Source organism: Paramisgurnus dabryanus, chromosome 11 (assembly GCF_030506205.2).
Source record: "Paramisgurnus dabryanus chromosome 11, PD_genome_1.1, whole genome shotgun sequence".
Classification (NCBI taxonomy): Eukaryota; Metazoa; Chordata; class Actinopteri; order Cypriniformes; family Cobitidae; genus Paramisgurnus; species Paramisgurnus dabryanus.
In genome coordinates, this window is record NC_133347.1 from 3,419,258 (window position 1) to 3,434,259 (window position 15,002).

General features: G+C 38.7%; 1 protein-coding gene across 1 annotated transcript in view; it reads right to left on the reverse strand.

The window, feature by feature from the left end:
* The window catches only part of elk1 (ETS transcription factor ELK1), a 28,401-nt gene that overhangs the window by 9,772 nt on the left and 3,627 nt on the right, over nt 1-15,002 (reverse strand). Inside the window, exons 2-4 of the mRNA XM_065270233.2 lie at nt 2,001-2,209; nt 1,265-1,654; nt 1,022-1,177 (exon numbers count right to left, since the gene is read on the reverse strand). Coding sequence (XP_065126305.2) covers nt 1,022-1,177; nt 1,265-1,654; nt 2,001-2,209 — 755 coding nt within the window. The remainder of the gene's footprint in view (nt 1-1,021; nt 1,178-1,264; nt 1,655-2,000; nt 2,210-15,002) is intronic.

Here is a 15,002-nt window from a genome sequence, read left to right on the forward strand (position 1 = left end):
GTTCTTTTTGGTGTGCGCGGGCTGCTTACTGCACAGACGTAGGTGTCGTTTACATACGTGTCTAGTCAGTTAAAAAAAAAAATTTATGCATGTTGGGTTCAGGTAAAAAGTGCTGCGGGTCATTTTGGGTCCAGTACACTTCTTTGGACCCAAGAAGACTCTTTATGGTGCTTTTCCATTGCATAGTACCCCACAGTTTGGTTTGGGTCAGGTCGGGTCAGCTCACCTCTCTTGGTCAGCTTTTCCATCGAGTTTAGTATCACTTCAAAGTGGGAGGGATTATAGGCATGTCGTTATATTTGCCCTGCCTACTGCTGTGACATCATACAAGTGAGAGCGTTGATGTATTCATTTATTTCTCAGTCCGGCACAAAATTAAAATTGATCACCACAAATAGATGTTTGCATTTATCATTACCTCTGTCTAACATGAAAGTTTCTGTACAAACACCCGTGGCGTCAGTCGACACGCTCCGCTGAGCCTTATTTAAGTTGCATTTAAGCATATATGTGGACGTGCGCGTCATGAATGTGCCGCCACACACTGCAAGTCTGGAAAAAAACTGGTATGGTGTTCCTGATTCTCAACCTGTAGATGTTTTTCATTGCTAAAAGGGTGTTTGGGAACTTACAGCAAAGCACAGATGACAACAGGTTTACTCGAGACAGCGCAAGCTAACATGAAGGTAAAGCTAATCTTTTTTTATTATAGCGATGACGCTGGTAGTGACGATTCTCTCAGACCAATCAGTGATCTACAGTGTTTTCACGTCACGTTTTATTATCAGCTCGGGCCGCTTGGAACCCCTACCGAGGTTGTACTAAAAAACTTATCGGGTACTACGTACTGCACCCAGTGGAAAAGCCCCCAAAAGTAAGCTGACCCGACCCAAACCGTAGGGTACTATGCAGTGGAAAAGCGCCACTTGTTGGAGGTACACAGCCGTATATTCCACTCAATTTGCGTATCAATAAATCAATTCTTATATTATATGATAAATATGAATGAGTAAATCCATACCGTGACTGCAGTGGCAGAGCCAGAGGGTGTCTGTGGGCTGAGTGCAGGTGTAGCACATGGAGACGGGTGGGTCACGATCACCTGCAGACTACTGCTCTCTACAGTCGACTGGGCCTGAACACTACCCTGTTGTGCTTCTGTATAATGCACACGCACCTGCAAAGCACACGTACATAATCACAGCGAAAGAATCCACAGATACGAATGTCGTTCTCAAGCAATAAGATCCAGAAAGAGGCTGACCTCATGCAATGTGCGGTCCATTGAGGCAGTTTTGGGGCTGGTGTCACCCAGGATGTGCTCTGTTTTAATGGGTCTGGATGTGCCTTTACAGGGTGTCTGGAGAGATTGGATAGTGAACGTGGAGTAGAGACCGGACTTCATGTAATCGTTGCGGGAGCTGCGCTGCACTGAGCCAGGGGAGGAGCGCTGGACCTGCAGGCTCTTGGAGAGACATTGGTTGGTGACGTTAGCGGCACCTAAAGGTTTTGTCTGGATGGACTGCTCCAATTTCTCCCCTGTACTGGCCCTCTGGGAATCCTCGGGCCCTTTCATCCCATCAGCAGAGTTGGGGTCGGGAAATGTCACAAACTTGTAGACAAACTTCTGGCCACTAACCTTCCTAATAATATTCTGTGGGTGTGTGAAATAAAAGGGCTGAACATTAATGTGCACTTGACATTAGACAATATAGCACTTGCTCTTATTTTGTAGAAAAAAGCATATAAGTGTAAATCAATAAATGCAAAATAAATCTTACACTACGCAATAACTGTATTATTACATTATTAATATTTATTATATTTTGTAATACTGTTTTTTTTTCAATTAAACTATGTACTCATTTGGTATCATTCAAGTATATAAAAGAAAAAAAAAAATAGGCCATTGGCCACCCTGCTGCCTAAATGATCCATATCTATATCCATCAAACACCAACTCCATTTTTTTTTACAGACATGGTGATCTCTAAACATACCTTGTCATAATAGTAACGAAGTGCCCTGCTCAGTTTGTCATAGTTCATGTTGGTTTTGTTCTTGCGGAGCCCCCAGAGTCTGGCCACTTCCTCAGCGTCCAGCAGCTTGAATTCTCCATCATCAGACGTCCAGGAGATCAGGTGCTTCTGACTCTGATCTTCCAGCAGGTGCAGCAGAAACTGCCACAATGTAATGGATGGATCCATCGCTAAAACAGAAAGAAAACTGATCCTGTTAGTCAATGAGTGGCGGTAACCCAATGGCTAAAGTTTTAGGGTGCTGACCTTAAGCTTATAGGCTTAGTATACTTTTTATTATTTGAAATATTCAAGCAGGATTCAAAACCAGATTACAACAAAGTCGTGTCCAAACAGTTGTTGTGCTGTAAAAGGTAGGGCTGTGACAATTTATCGTGCAAATGCGCGCTTTCTCAGTGAATGAATTTGAATGAATTACGGTAAAATGCCACCACATTAAGGGCGCACTCACATTATCCCAACCAAACCAAACCATGCCTGGGCGCGATTGCCACCCCTCCCTACTCCCCCAGGTGCACGCACTCACACTGTACTTCTTATCGATCCGAGTCCGGGCGCGCTTTCGTCATTAAGATGCGATTGTTTTGATAAAAGCAGGAAGTAAAGCGCTCTCTTAACACTGGAACCCACCGTAATGATAAGTCTGTGTTTTTTATTCGGAGTCGTTCGGTGCGCGATTACAGACAGCCCTCTCACATGTCATCATATTGCTTAGTTGATCTGTCACGTGTGCAGCTCGGACATTCACGTAACCCCGCTGCGCGCATCAAAAGGTTTTTACGGAGGCAGATGAAGGTGAGTGGTCGCGCAACTGACGTCTTCACCTTTTGAATCGCGCTCAGGCGCGAATGCGCTCACACCACAGCCTTCCGCGCCTGAGCCCAAGTGAACCGCGCTCCGGCCCACCTCTGCAACCCGGCCGCGGCGCGATAATCAATCCGCGCCCGGGCACGGATCAGAGCGATCACACTAGTCAATCAAACCAGGCTTTGGGGGTCAAACGCGCCCGAGCGCGGTTTGGTTTGGATAGTGTGAGTGCGCCCTTAAAAGCCAGAGGGCGCTCTCGTGCAGAAACGCCATTTGTGCCACAGAAGAAGTATCATTATAAATGCTATTCCAGGAAATGTCTAGAGACATATTTATATCGCTGTTCTTCAAATTGTTTCAGGTATTTTCATGATAATAAAGAATATTTTGAAAGATTTTGTTTAACGGGTGTTGCTTTTTTAAATGCACATTATAAACGACTCAAACTAATAGTGATTTCAGATTGATAAGGACTTCCTATTGATCACAGAGCTGTAGTACATGCACAAGCTGTGCATGAAACCCAAAATTGGAGCCTTGCGATTCAGAATAGATTTCAGACAGATATTTTTAATGGGGAACGCGAATCCAACGATGCACAACCCTAGTAAAAGTATATATATGCTCACATGCTGGTAAATAGTTGCTATGAATAAAGTCAAATAAATGCTGAGCAAATAGCAACTAATATACATTTCTGTGTATAAATATGTGTATAAAATGTAGCTCTGGTTAAACTACTATATTAGTTTTATTGTTATCATCAATACTCAAGTGGATGAAACTATATGTTGAACTTACAAAGAGCTCAATGTTTAAAGGGGGCTAAAAGGTTGTATTCCATTACATACATCAAAAACTGAATCTAAATAACAAGGTTTGGTTATTATAGGTATTTTGTTTTAAAACTGAATCTTACATTTACACATTTGGCAGACTTTTTTTATCCGAAGCGACTTACAGTGCATGACGCAGTATAAATTTCTTTTACCAACGTGTGTTCCCTGAATGATGACCTTTTGCACTTTTAACGCAATGCTCTACCACTGATCTACAGAGGAGCACAGTGTTATAATCAGTGTTATAAAACTAGACTCAGAGACTTAAAGTCCCCCAGTATTTTATTGCTTAAAATTCGTCTTTGAGTATCATAATAGCATATGTAAAAGTTTTTCCTGTGCCAGTAATTTCTTCATGCTTTGAAGAGACTTTAAAGAGGCCTCCATGTCGTTTCGCCATACTGATAAACTATAATAGCAGAGAGGGACAAAAAGCACTAGCCTACCAAAACGTGTTTCCACAACGCATTTTTGTTCAGAACACGTGAACCAGCTGAAACGGACAAGGAGATCAGTGAGAACATAAAGGCTACCGTAGTTGCAACACGCATTTGGAAAAGCGAGGCGCTAGAGAGCACTATTCAGGGAACTACACTAACCTTTTCGACTGGTGGCACTTGCGCTACCAACTTTTTCAGTTACTGGCGCAAAATATGATTTGGTTGCACATATTTTTTTCAAGTTATATTAAGGCGCTCTGGATAATAATGAACAATAATGAAACTGTATTGCATACAGATATGCTTTTTATTTTACTTGCCATCTTTTAAACCACATGCCTTCTTGTTTTCTTAAACGTTGCAGTGTTTCCCACAGATCTGAAATTTACTTGGTGGTGGTAGCCGGTGAAAAGGGCAATTATTACCCACTGACAAATTATGGTCTATTATACATGTGATGTAGAACTAATAATGTGTGACACAACACAATACTTTGATTCATTGAAAATTAATATTAATTTCACATTATATTTCATCAATCTAACCACCCCAAACTTTCTTTGCCATTAACAAAGCTGACACTGTTTGTCAAAGCACCACGAAAACACTTACTGTTTTTGCACTGATATATGAAGCAATTAGACCCCTTTTATCAAACTCAATATAATACAATACTATTAGGGCTGTGAATCTTTGGGTAGACTGCGAATCGATTCGATTCACGATTCAAAGGTTTCCGATTCGATTCAAAAACGATTTTTGCTAACCAGAACGATTCAATTCGATTCGATTAGCAATAAAATTTGATTTGATTCGAATATTAACGATTCTGTTCTATAGTACATCTGCATCTGAGCAAATAAAAGAAATATTTGGGAAATTCATGACCATTTAATAGATTTTCATTAACTAGATTCAGGACTTTAGTTTAATAGCTTAACTTCTTAGGACTCAAAATACATTAAAGCAAGTAAACCAAGAAAAATAATACTACTTCTACATATTCAATGCACCATAAACGTTTATTGTAAACATTGCATACATTTCCTGAACATTTAGGAAATACAGCAAAGTGTGTAAATACAGCAAAGTGTGTAAAGGAGTAGCACTTCTCACGTCTGACCCTAAAATACTAGCTGCTTTAAGTGCAGGTATGTCTATCTTAATGGCATGGCATCTGCGGAGATGGTTGCTAATAAGGTTCGTTGTATTTCCAATAGGGCTGGGAAAAAAATCGATTTGATTTTAAAATCGAGTTGGCAGGTCAAATCGATTCATATTTTAAAAAAATCGATTTTTTTAGATTTTTTTTCTCCCCCTCTGCAGTATAGAGCAGTACATACAGTGTTTCCCAAACATAGGCTCTACTGGGCATTCCGCCCAGGTAAAATGGACCCACCCAGGAAAAAAAAATCACTTTACAAATTTCCGTATTTTCTGAACTCGACTGGATGACCCGTGTTTTGTTGAGAGAGCCCTTGAAGATGCACGCGTCATAAACTCATTATCCAGCGCATCATAAACTCATCATCCAGCGCGGCAAACTGGATCAACTGCAGCACATACTGAGGTAACTGAGCAGCCAGGGAACTACACTGCGACCAAAATGGTCGCATATGCTTATGTGCATATGTGTTTATAGCATCCAAGTTGGCTTCATTTTGCGTGCAAGCACGTTGTGTCTCTCCGGTTGAGTGTCCGTTCACGTGCTCTTCGTTTCTCAATGAATTGGGTGCGACGCGAAGCAAGCTCAGTGTCACATTGTATCCTTTATGTTTCTGAACTTGAGCAGAGTTTTACCATTAGAGGTCTTTCTTCCCTGAGAGGATCCGTACGGTTCCGGGTTTATATTAGAAATGGTCAGTCTGGTCCGGGTCGGTCCTAGTTTATTACTTTGAGTCCCAAGTATGATTAATATTGTGTGTAAAACCCGATTCGACCGGAGAACTGCCGTGAGCGCTACCTAAAGCTCGAGTGAAGTTTCAGCGTGCCTCCGGTTTCTATGGTGATGACAACTGGCTCTTGTTGCGCCCACGCGCTGCATTTTCTTTAATCCATTTTTTTATAATCTAATCTATACTATTAATAGACCATATCTTTTCTAAAATCTAAAAAGTTTGCACAGAGATTGTAGCAAAAAGCAGTGCTAATGTCAAGCCAATTGCACTGAACGAGCAAAGCTAAAGCTGACTCAGGATATAAAAAAACGCTAAGCTGTAATGTAAAGTCTGTCATCAGGACAGCAAGTAAACTTTTAAATCTGAAATAATGAGTGGATTAAGCTTTTTTAATCGGCAAAAGAGAAATAGAAAGCAGAAGCAGTAAAAGTGCCTATCTCTAGAAATTATTACCATTATAACATCAGTCACATTTATAATCTATAGACCTGCACTGTCTTTTAATATACTGTACATAGTATTGTATATATTGAGTTTGATAAAAGGGGTCGTCAAATTGCTTCATATACCAGTGCAAAAACAGAAAGTGTTTTCGTGGTGCTTTGACAAACAGTGTAGGGCTGGACCAGAAAATTCGAATATTCGAATATTCGTTCGGTGGGTTGACATTCGATTTTCAGTTTTGAGATTCGAATATATATATAAATATTTTTCAGCGTTAATGCAGAGCTTTTGCCAAGCAGGAAGTGCGCTTCACACTCCCGCTCTGTAGGTGGCGCAGAGAGACCAACATTCATAGCCAACAGCCATCAAACTCCACCAGTAGAAGAAGAGATCGCCTCGAACGGAAAGCGCGCTTCCTGCTTTGGCATTCACGCTAATAGTGTTGTAAATAACGTTCAGTTTCTTGCAAAAACTGATTGATTTGCTTCACAAGACGTCAATATGTCACACGGAGATATGGGGGATTACTTTTGTATTGGATATATATGCTTTAGCTCTTAAAGTGTGCGGATTGGTTGACTTGCATGACGGAGCACTGGGGTTTCTGCAAAATATCTTCATTATTGTTCTGATGAAAAAAACATATTGGATGGTGTAAGTGTTATAATAAATAAACTTGATTTTGAAAGTATGCTAAAGTTTTATTACAGTTTGTTGAACTTCGTTCATTTATTTTCGTTGTTTTATTTAAATAGCCTACCCTACGTTGTCAGTAATTACTGTGCTGCTAATTTCTGATACGGGAATGTTTGTTTGTTAGACAAATGTTGTTAGAAAATAGGCTACCTTATTAAAAGTATTGGTCTTGTGTTTTGTTTCACTAATGCTGTTCTCGCATGACGCATGACAGGCACGCCGCTTCCGGCTTGTGCTGTTCTGTAGTATTTTTAAAGTTTATTAATTCTAGAAGTGTCAAATGTCCATATTGCACGAAAAAAATGCACTACACTCCCTTGAGTTCCCAGCAACACATCCGCCACATAATAAAACTGTGGATAGACAGACACACACATACACACACAGAGATTCCTGCCTTTATTAAAGAGAAAAAATATGTTCAGCCCCTCCTTCCGAAGCTTCGAATATTCGATTTTATTTCTACTAGAGCTTCGAAGCTCAAAAAATGGTATTCGGAACAGCCCTAAAACAGTGTCAGCTTTGTTCATGACAAAGAAAGTTTGGGGTGGTTAGATTAATGAACTATAATGTGAAATTAATATTAATGTTCAATAATTCAAAGTATTGTGTTGTGTCACACATTATTAGTTCTGTGTCACATGTATAGTAGACCATTTTTTGTCGGTGGATTATAATGATTGCCCTTTTCACCAGCTACCACCACAAGTAAATTTCAGATCTGTGGGAAACACTGACATACATTTTGCATTCGCCAATCTTCATTCCTTCCCAATTTTTTGTTGATGCATTTTAATTAAATATAATAAATATATATTTTAAAAATATATACAGTTTGCAATTATTTTGTTTTAAATGGGGTCGGGGAAAAAAAATCGATTCGAATCGTAAATCGAGTTTTTTATAAAAAAATCTCAGATTTTTTTATGGGGACGAATCGCCCAGCCCTAATTTCCAATGTATTTTAACTCAGATTTACAATGTCTGCAAACTGCAACGGACTTCGGACAGTCTTTCAATTTACTTCGTGAAAACTGAAGTAATCCCAAACCTTTGATCTCATGTTGGCTGGTGCGTTGTTCTCCTTCGTGTCCCTCCATTTGTGCACTGTCTGCTGTGTTTATTCAAATGACAGCAAACAGGCGCGCCGCAAATTGAAGAGTAGTGACGTAATCCACTGCTCATTTTACGTCGCAGATGTAACTAATTTAAAATGTATTTATATATTTTTTATTATCCATCATATTCGTTATATAATCACGATTCATTCGATTGTTAAATATAAAATCGAAACAAACGATTCACGATTCAAAAATCCAGGTTTCAAGATCGATGCATATGCATCGGCAGGATTTGTAATCGATGCATCGAGAAAACGAATGAATCGTTACACCCCTAAATACTATGTATAGTATATTAATAGACAGTGCAGGTCTATAGATTATAAATGTGACTGATGTTATGACTGATGTTATAATGGTAATAATTTCTATTAGATAGGCACTTTTACTGCTTCTGCTCTATCTTTCTATTTCTCTCTTGCTTATTTAAAAAGCTTAATCCACTAATTGTTTCAGATTTAAAAGTCTACTTGCTGTCCCGGTGACAGACTTTACATTGCTTTGCTCGTTCAGTGCAATTGGCTTGACATTAGCTTTGCTTTTTGCTACAATCTCTGTCCAAACTTAATATGGATATGGTTTCAGAAAAGATATGGTTTATTAATAATAAGATTATTAAAAAATGTGAGAAAGAAAATGCAGCGCGTGGTCGTAACAAGAACCATCGCCATAGAAACCGAAGGCACGCTGAATCTGCACTCGAGCTTTAGCGCGGTAGCGCTCATGGCCGTTTTCCGATCGACTCGGGTTATAAACACAACATTAATCAGACTTGGGACCCAAAGTAATTAAACTAGGACCTAACCGGACCTGACAGACCATTAAAAATATAAACCCGGAACCATACGGTAACGGGTCCCGTGCCTCAGTGAAGAAAGACCTCTGCTCAAGTTCAGAAACATGGAAGACACTGCGCTTGCGTCGCGTCGCACCTAATTCATTGAGAAACAGCTGAGCACGCAAACGCACACTGATAAGGAGAGACACGACGTGTCACGCAAAATGAAGCCAATGTGTTGATGGCTCAGAGCACGTTATAAAACGTATTCTTAAAATCCACATTTCTGTTTTAATAAATGCTCATAGTAAATCATAGCATATTGTCTAAAACATTAGGTAGCACATTTGCGACCCATTAAAAATTAGGGTCGCAACGGCAGTTCAAAAGGTCGCATATGCGACCATTTTGGTCGCAGTGTAGCTCCCTGCTATTTGTTTGAATGCAAAACACAATTTCACCACTAGATGGGGGAAAATCCTACTTATTGTCCCTTTAAAACGGCTTGAATGTTTCCTCTTTTAGTACATGCGCGCCTATGAATATACAAATTAGTCCCTGCCTCTACTTAATCTCACAACTCGGACCATAAATATGAATATGCAAATGAGTCCCCGCATTAACTATTTCGCACCAACTCAGACCTTATATTTGTAAATAAATACATGCTACATTCAGCAGTTTCAGACACATATCCACTAAGTCCGTTTTACACAATGCATACGTGAACTGCGCATGTGCAGCACTAATCTTTTAGCGCTGATGTTAAAGAGATAGTTCACCTAAAAATTTAATTGTGTCATAATTTACTCACCCTCACGTTGTTTTAGATCTGTATACATTTCTTTTATCTGATGAATACACTTTTAATTACACTTAGCTTAGTCTTTATCTGATTTTTTTTTACATGCAGCCACACTTTAGAGTGCCTTTCCTCCACAGTCACACTGTGCACAGATGGTTATAGGTCAGGTGACTCAAGTCTTGGCAGATGACGTAAAATTATGTGACCATAATCGTTAAGTGGAATCGAAAATGTTATTTTTTAACAAGGATCCGAGTCCTTTCTTATGTATCCAATTCTAGAATTGGAATCGAAATTCAATTCCTAACCCTAATCCACACATAATATCTATGGCTCGAACAACGGATTCATTAGTTCATCTGTGATGATGTGATTTCAAACTGCGGGAATGAGACCGTCTTTGGAAACTCCATTTTTATGGAGAAAATACTCATCAATGGTGATAAAATAATAAATGTGCACATAATTTGCCTTAAAAACACCACACTGACATAAAAACGTCATTTTCACCACAGGGGGACAATAACCATATCCAACAGGTTACGAATTATGGCTCTCATTCACGGTATGGTGAACGAAACTGTGTTTTTTTTAGACATTTAGTGCTGGACTTGAGTAGATGGGAACATTTTATCTGCAGTGAAATCAAGTGAGAACTGAAAGAAATTAATGGTCCTTCAGTCAGCCGAAGAGGACGTGTATCACAAGTTCAGGAAGAACATGTTAGGAATGCAAATTAACCTTATTACCATTCCCCCCGTCATTTACGTAACTCATAAGCAACACCTTAGAAACAATCACCATGGTAAAAGGCTTTAAGCAACAGTTTCTAAGGAATGAAAAGACCCCCCCACCCTTTAAGCACACTGAACCAAATAAATCACAGGGAATTGCTGATGACAATAAAGGCAAGTGTTTTCATTGTAACCCAGTGCATAAAATCTCATTCATTAATATCACCCGTTAATGAGTGCACTCATTAACAATAAAACAGTTGTCAATAGATGATGTCATTTTGGGACCGAAAATACAACAGAGAATCCAACGGAGAGCGTTTACAACTATACACTAAATCAAACAGAGAGCTTTTCAAAGCTCTCCAACAGGATTTAAATGTCATATTTTCCTCGTAACCCATTATTAACACCTCACAGCTAAAGGTTTTACAGAGCCCAAGACTGCAATGTCTACATTTAAAACTCTCCATTTGCAATTACTAAAGACTCCAAAATAAAAATATACACTAAGCATAAGTAGGTTTTTGTATTTCTCAAACATTAAATTGAACTGCCCAAACATTATCTTGTTGTTCAAATGACAAACATAAATAAATATAGTTTTACATAAAAGTCATTAATAATATAAACTGTATTAAATATAAAATTGATACAACATTCATTAAATGGTACATAATATCAATCTCCTCTCCTGTATAGCTTCTGTATTCCATTAGCAGCGCAAACGGTCATGGTTTCAAACCCAGGGAACACACACTGATAAAAAATATACCTTGTAATACACTGTAAAAAAAATCCGTAGAAATTACAATGGTATTGCAGCTGGGTTGCCGGTAAATTACCGTAGATTTAAATTTATGTTATTTACTGGCAAGAGTTTGTTCAAAATTGAATTAATTTAAAATATTAACAAGTCTTTATCTTTACAGAATAAAACTGTACAATAACAGCCTCATGCAAAGCATTCTGGGAACTAGAAATCATCATCAACCTTTTTCTGTTTTTTTGCATCAGATTTTGTTTCCCAGAATGTTTTGCTTGATGCTGTTTTTTTAGTTTTATTCTGTAAAGACAAAGACTTGTAAATGTTTAATGTTCATTTAACTTTGAACAAAATGTTGCCAGTAATAACATAAATTTAAATCTACGGTAAGTTACCGGCAACCCAGCTGCAAATTTCTACGGAATTTTTTTACAGTGTACACTGTAAGTCTCTTTGGGTGTCAGCCAAACTTGGCCCCGTTCCACAACATTTCAGGATGGGAAGTTCGGTCTGGAGTCGCTCCGTTGTGGCGCTACTATGCTTGAACAAAAACTAGGCATATTTTTTATTGGTTGTAACTAGAGCTGGGCACAGTGGGCAGTATGACGGTATATTCCATTACCGTGAAATAAAATGTTAGACGTAACATTAATTTTCCGCGGACTAGGGCTGGGATAAACGATTATTTTTTAAACGATTAATCTAGCTATTCTTTTTTCGATGCATCGATTAATCTAACGATTCATTTTATCAGTCCGATTCGACTTCGATTCGATTCTCGATTATCTCCCCATTAATTAACTAATAGCAATTTATACATGTTGATTTACATATCTGAATGTAAACATTTCAATATATGTTGATTGCTCTTGAAATTTCAAAATAAAAAAGACTATACAAGTGCAAAATAATGCATTCTAGCATTCAATAAAGCGTTTGCAGCGCATAACTGTGCAGTTTAGTAACAGTATAAAAATCTCAAGTTCAAATTACTTTATTTTGCATGCATTTATGAGCAAAACCTCTTCAATGTGCCTTTTGATGGTCACACAGTGTAATTTTTATAACTTGATTTGTTTAATCCACATTGTTTTCGTGCTGTTCTAGTCCATGTAATGACATATATAAACACAATTAGACTTAAGAAGCACAAACATTATTAAATCTCTTTCTCTTAAGTTTATCAAGATAGATTAGGACTCATTTGCTGCTGTACGGAGTGTGAATGAAAGCACAGTCTTCTGGCAACAGTGTGTTTTTACATATTTCATTGCTTTTTGTTAAATTGCTCAAAGTCATGACTGTTTAAAACACACTTGGCATCACATTGATGATTTTATGTTAAAATGACACTCTTTCGCGTCAATCCACGAGCATTTAAACCATAAACAAAGCACTTTCACTTTAATTGAGCTTGAGCAGCGCAGCAGAACCCACGCAGAAACGATCGCAGCACTGTTGCTACAGAGCTGCGAGCTCGCGCTAATCATGCGGCAGGGTGCATGCTTGTTAACATGGGCGCTGAAAAAACATGCGCCGCTTACGCACTGCTCACACTTGCTGTGAAGCCGGCGTGGACTGGAGCCACTCGCGTTGCTACTGACGAATCGACGCGCATATTTTGCATCGACGTATTTTTTGCGTCAATGTCGTCGATTACGTCGACGCATTGTCCCAGCCCTACCGCGGACTGTAAATAAGTGGGCATGGCTAACTCTGCACTCCCGCATCATGTTAGACTGTCACCGAGTGTGACGGAGAAACGTAAAATAATCCACTAGTAACAAATGAATGAGTAATTTGTGTAATTTCATAATAAGCGCCACTGAATTCACCGAGGGTCTCTCTTGCTCTCGCTCTCTTTCGCGCTTTCTCTCTCTCTGTACTCATGCAGCAGCAGTCTCTCGCGTAAAGTCTCTTGAGGTGGGCGCAAGGAGCTGCGACGCCAAATAAAGAAAGCTCTTCTTGCACATAATGCCAATTGTTGTAAAGTTTTGTGAACTTTAAGCAAGCCAAGGCAAAACTGATCAGAAAGAGACACAAATGTTAAGGTCTTATAGAAAGTAAAGGGTGTCATCAGTGTTGTGCCTGAACGAGTTCATTGAACGAAAGTTCATGAACTCGTTCATATTTTGGGCAAACGGAACTGAACGTACTGTATTACTGCCAGATGAACGTTATTGTGAACTCGTTCATTCTGGTGTTTGTGAATGGCACGCTCTCTCAGTTTAACGTCGTTCAATAGGGTGCCAGATTCTATAGAGTCTTCCAGGTGGAAACCCGGCTAAAACACACCATAAACAGGCCTTAATGTGTAGCGGAAAAAACACCCAATCTGGCAACACCAGCCACCAATGTTTCACAGCTGCATGCGTCATCAAAGCACAACAGTGACTCTGGACACTGCTGAAATCCCTGCTGCGCCACACACATAGTTTAACATTAAATAACATCATATTTGTCCCAAATTGTTAACAATTAACAAAGGCTGCTAACGCATATTCATTCTATTTTGAAATAAACTCTGACTAAGCTCACGCTATTAAACGTGCACGTCCAGTGTGCGATACCTGCGAGTTGTCCTACACGCAACGAAGTGCGACCCCCTTGAAGCACCCGGCTAGCCTTTCAAGTTATGTGCAATCAAATACAAAAATTAAAAGACCGTCAATGCAAATGTAAACCCTGGTTGGATAAGGATTTAAAGTTGGATATGAAGATGAAATCTGACGCATTTAGCTTCAGTGTTTAAACTGATAAAATAATTGCTGTCTGTGGTGGTTCTATATGGGCTATAATGGCAATAATAAAAAAATAATATGGGGAAAAATAACTATAAATTAGTTCATTTTTGTAACTGTGAGCTAGTTCAAAATTTTGAAATATGAACTATAAACGGAACTAGTTCATTTTAAAATTTGTGAACTGAACTTTGAACTAGTTCATGTAGAAACTGAACTTTCCCAACACTGGGCATCATGACCTTAAAACAGACTTCTTGGTCATCGCCTCATAGGCTAGCACCGGTCACATTTATAATATCTGTATCTAGAGCTCAGTCTCTCATATACAGGTATTTATTCTGTCTGTATGTTTGTGTATATATTCATAACTGTTCATTTGCCTATTTTTAATGTACTGTACGCATAAATACAAAATACAATGCATACTATAGTTTCAACAGTCTATAAAATTATTAACGGATTTAAAAACAAGATTCTTTCTGTCTATTAAGACTTAATCTGTTGTTATCTTCTGGGCATTTTGACTTTATCTCTTCCATGCTTTAAAACTGTGGTCACTCAGTATTAAGTTAAAAAGCTAAGTATTCTGCAAATTTTTATATCCCCAAAACAAAATAAACTGAAAAACATGTATACCGTGAAATGTACCTTAACCGTGAAAAAAGCATGACTCATTCCGTGAAATAGATATTTGGTCATACCGCCCACCCCTAGTTGGAACGACAAATTTACTATGGCCTCACCATGCCATTTTATTTGTAGTGGTAATACAAATGGGAATTAAAATCATACTATACCAATAAAACCATGGTTACTCTTCCTTATGGTGATAACTGTAAAAATGTTGCTATGCTAAATATATTACTCAGACTGTAATACTATGATGTTGTC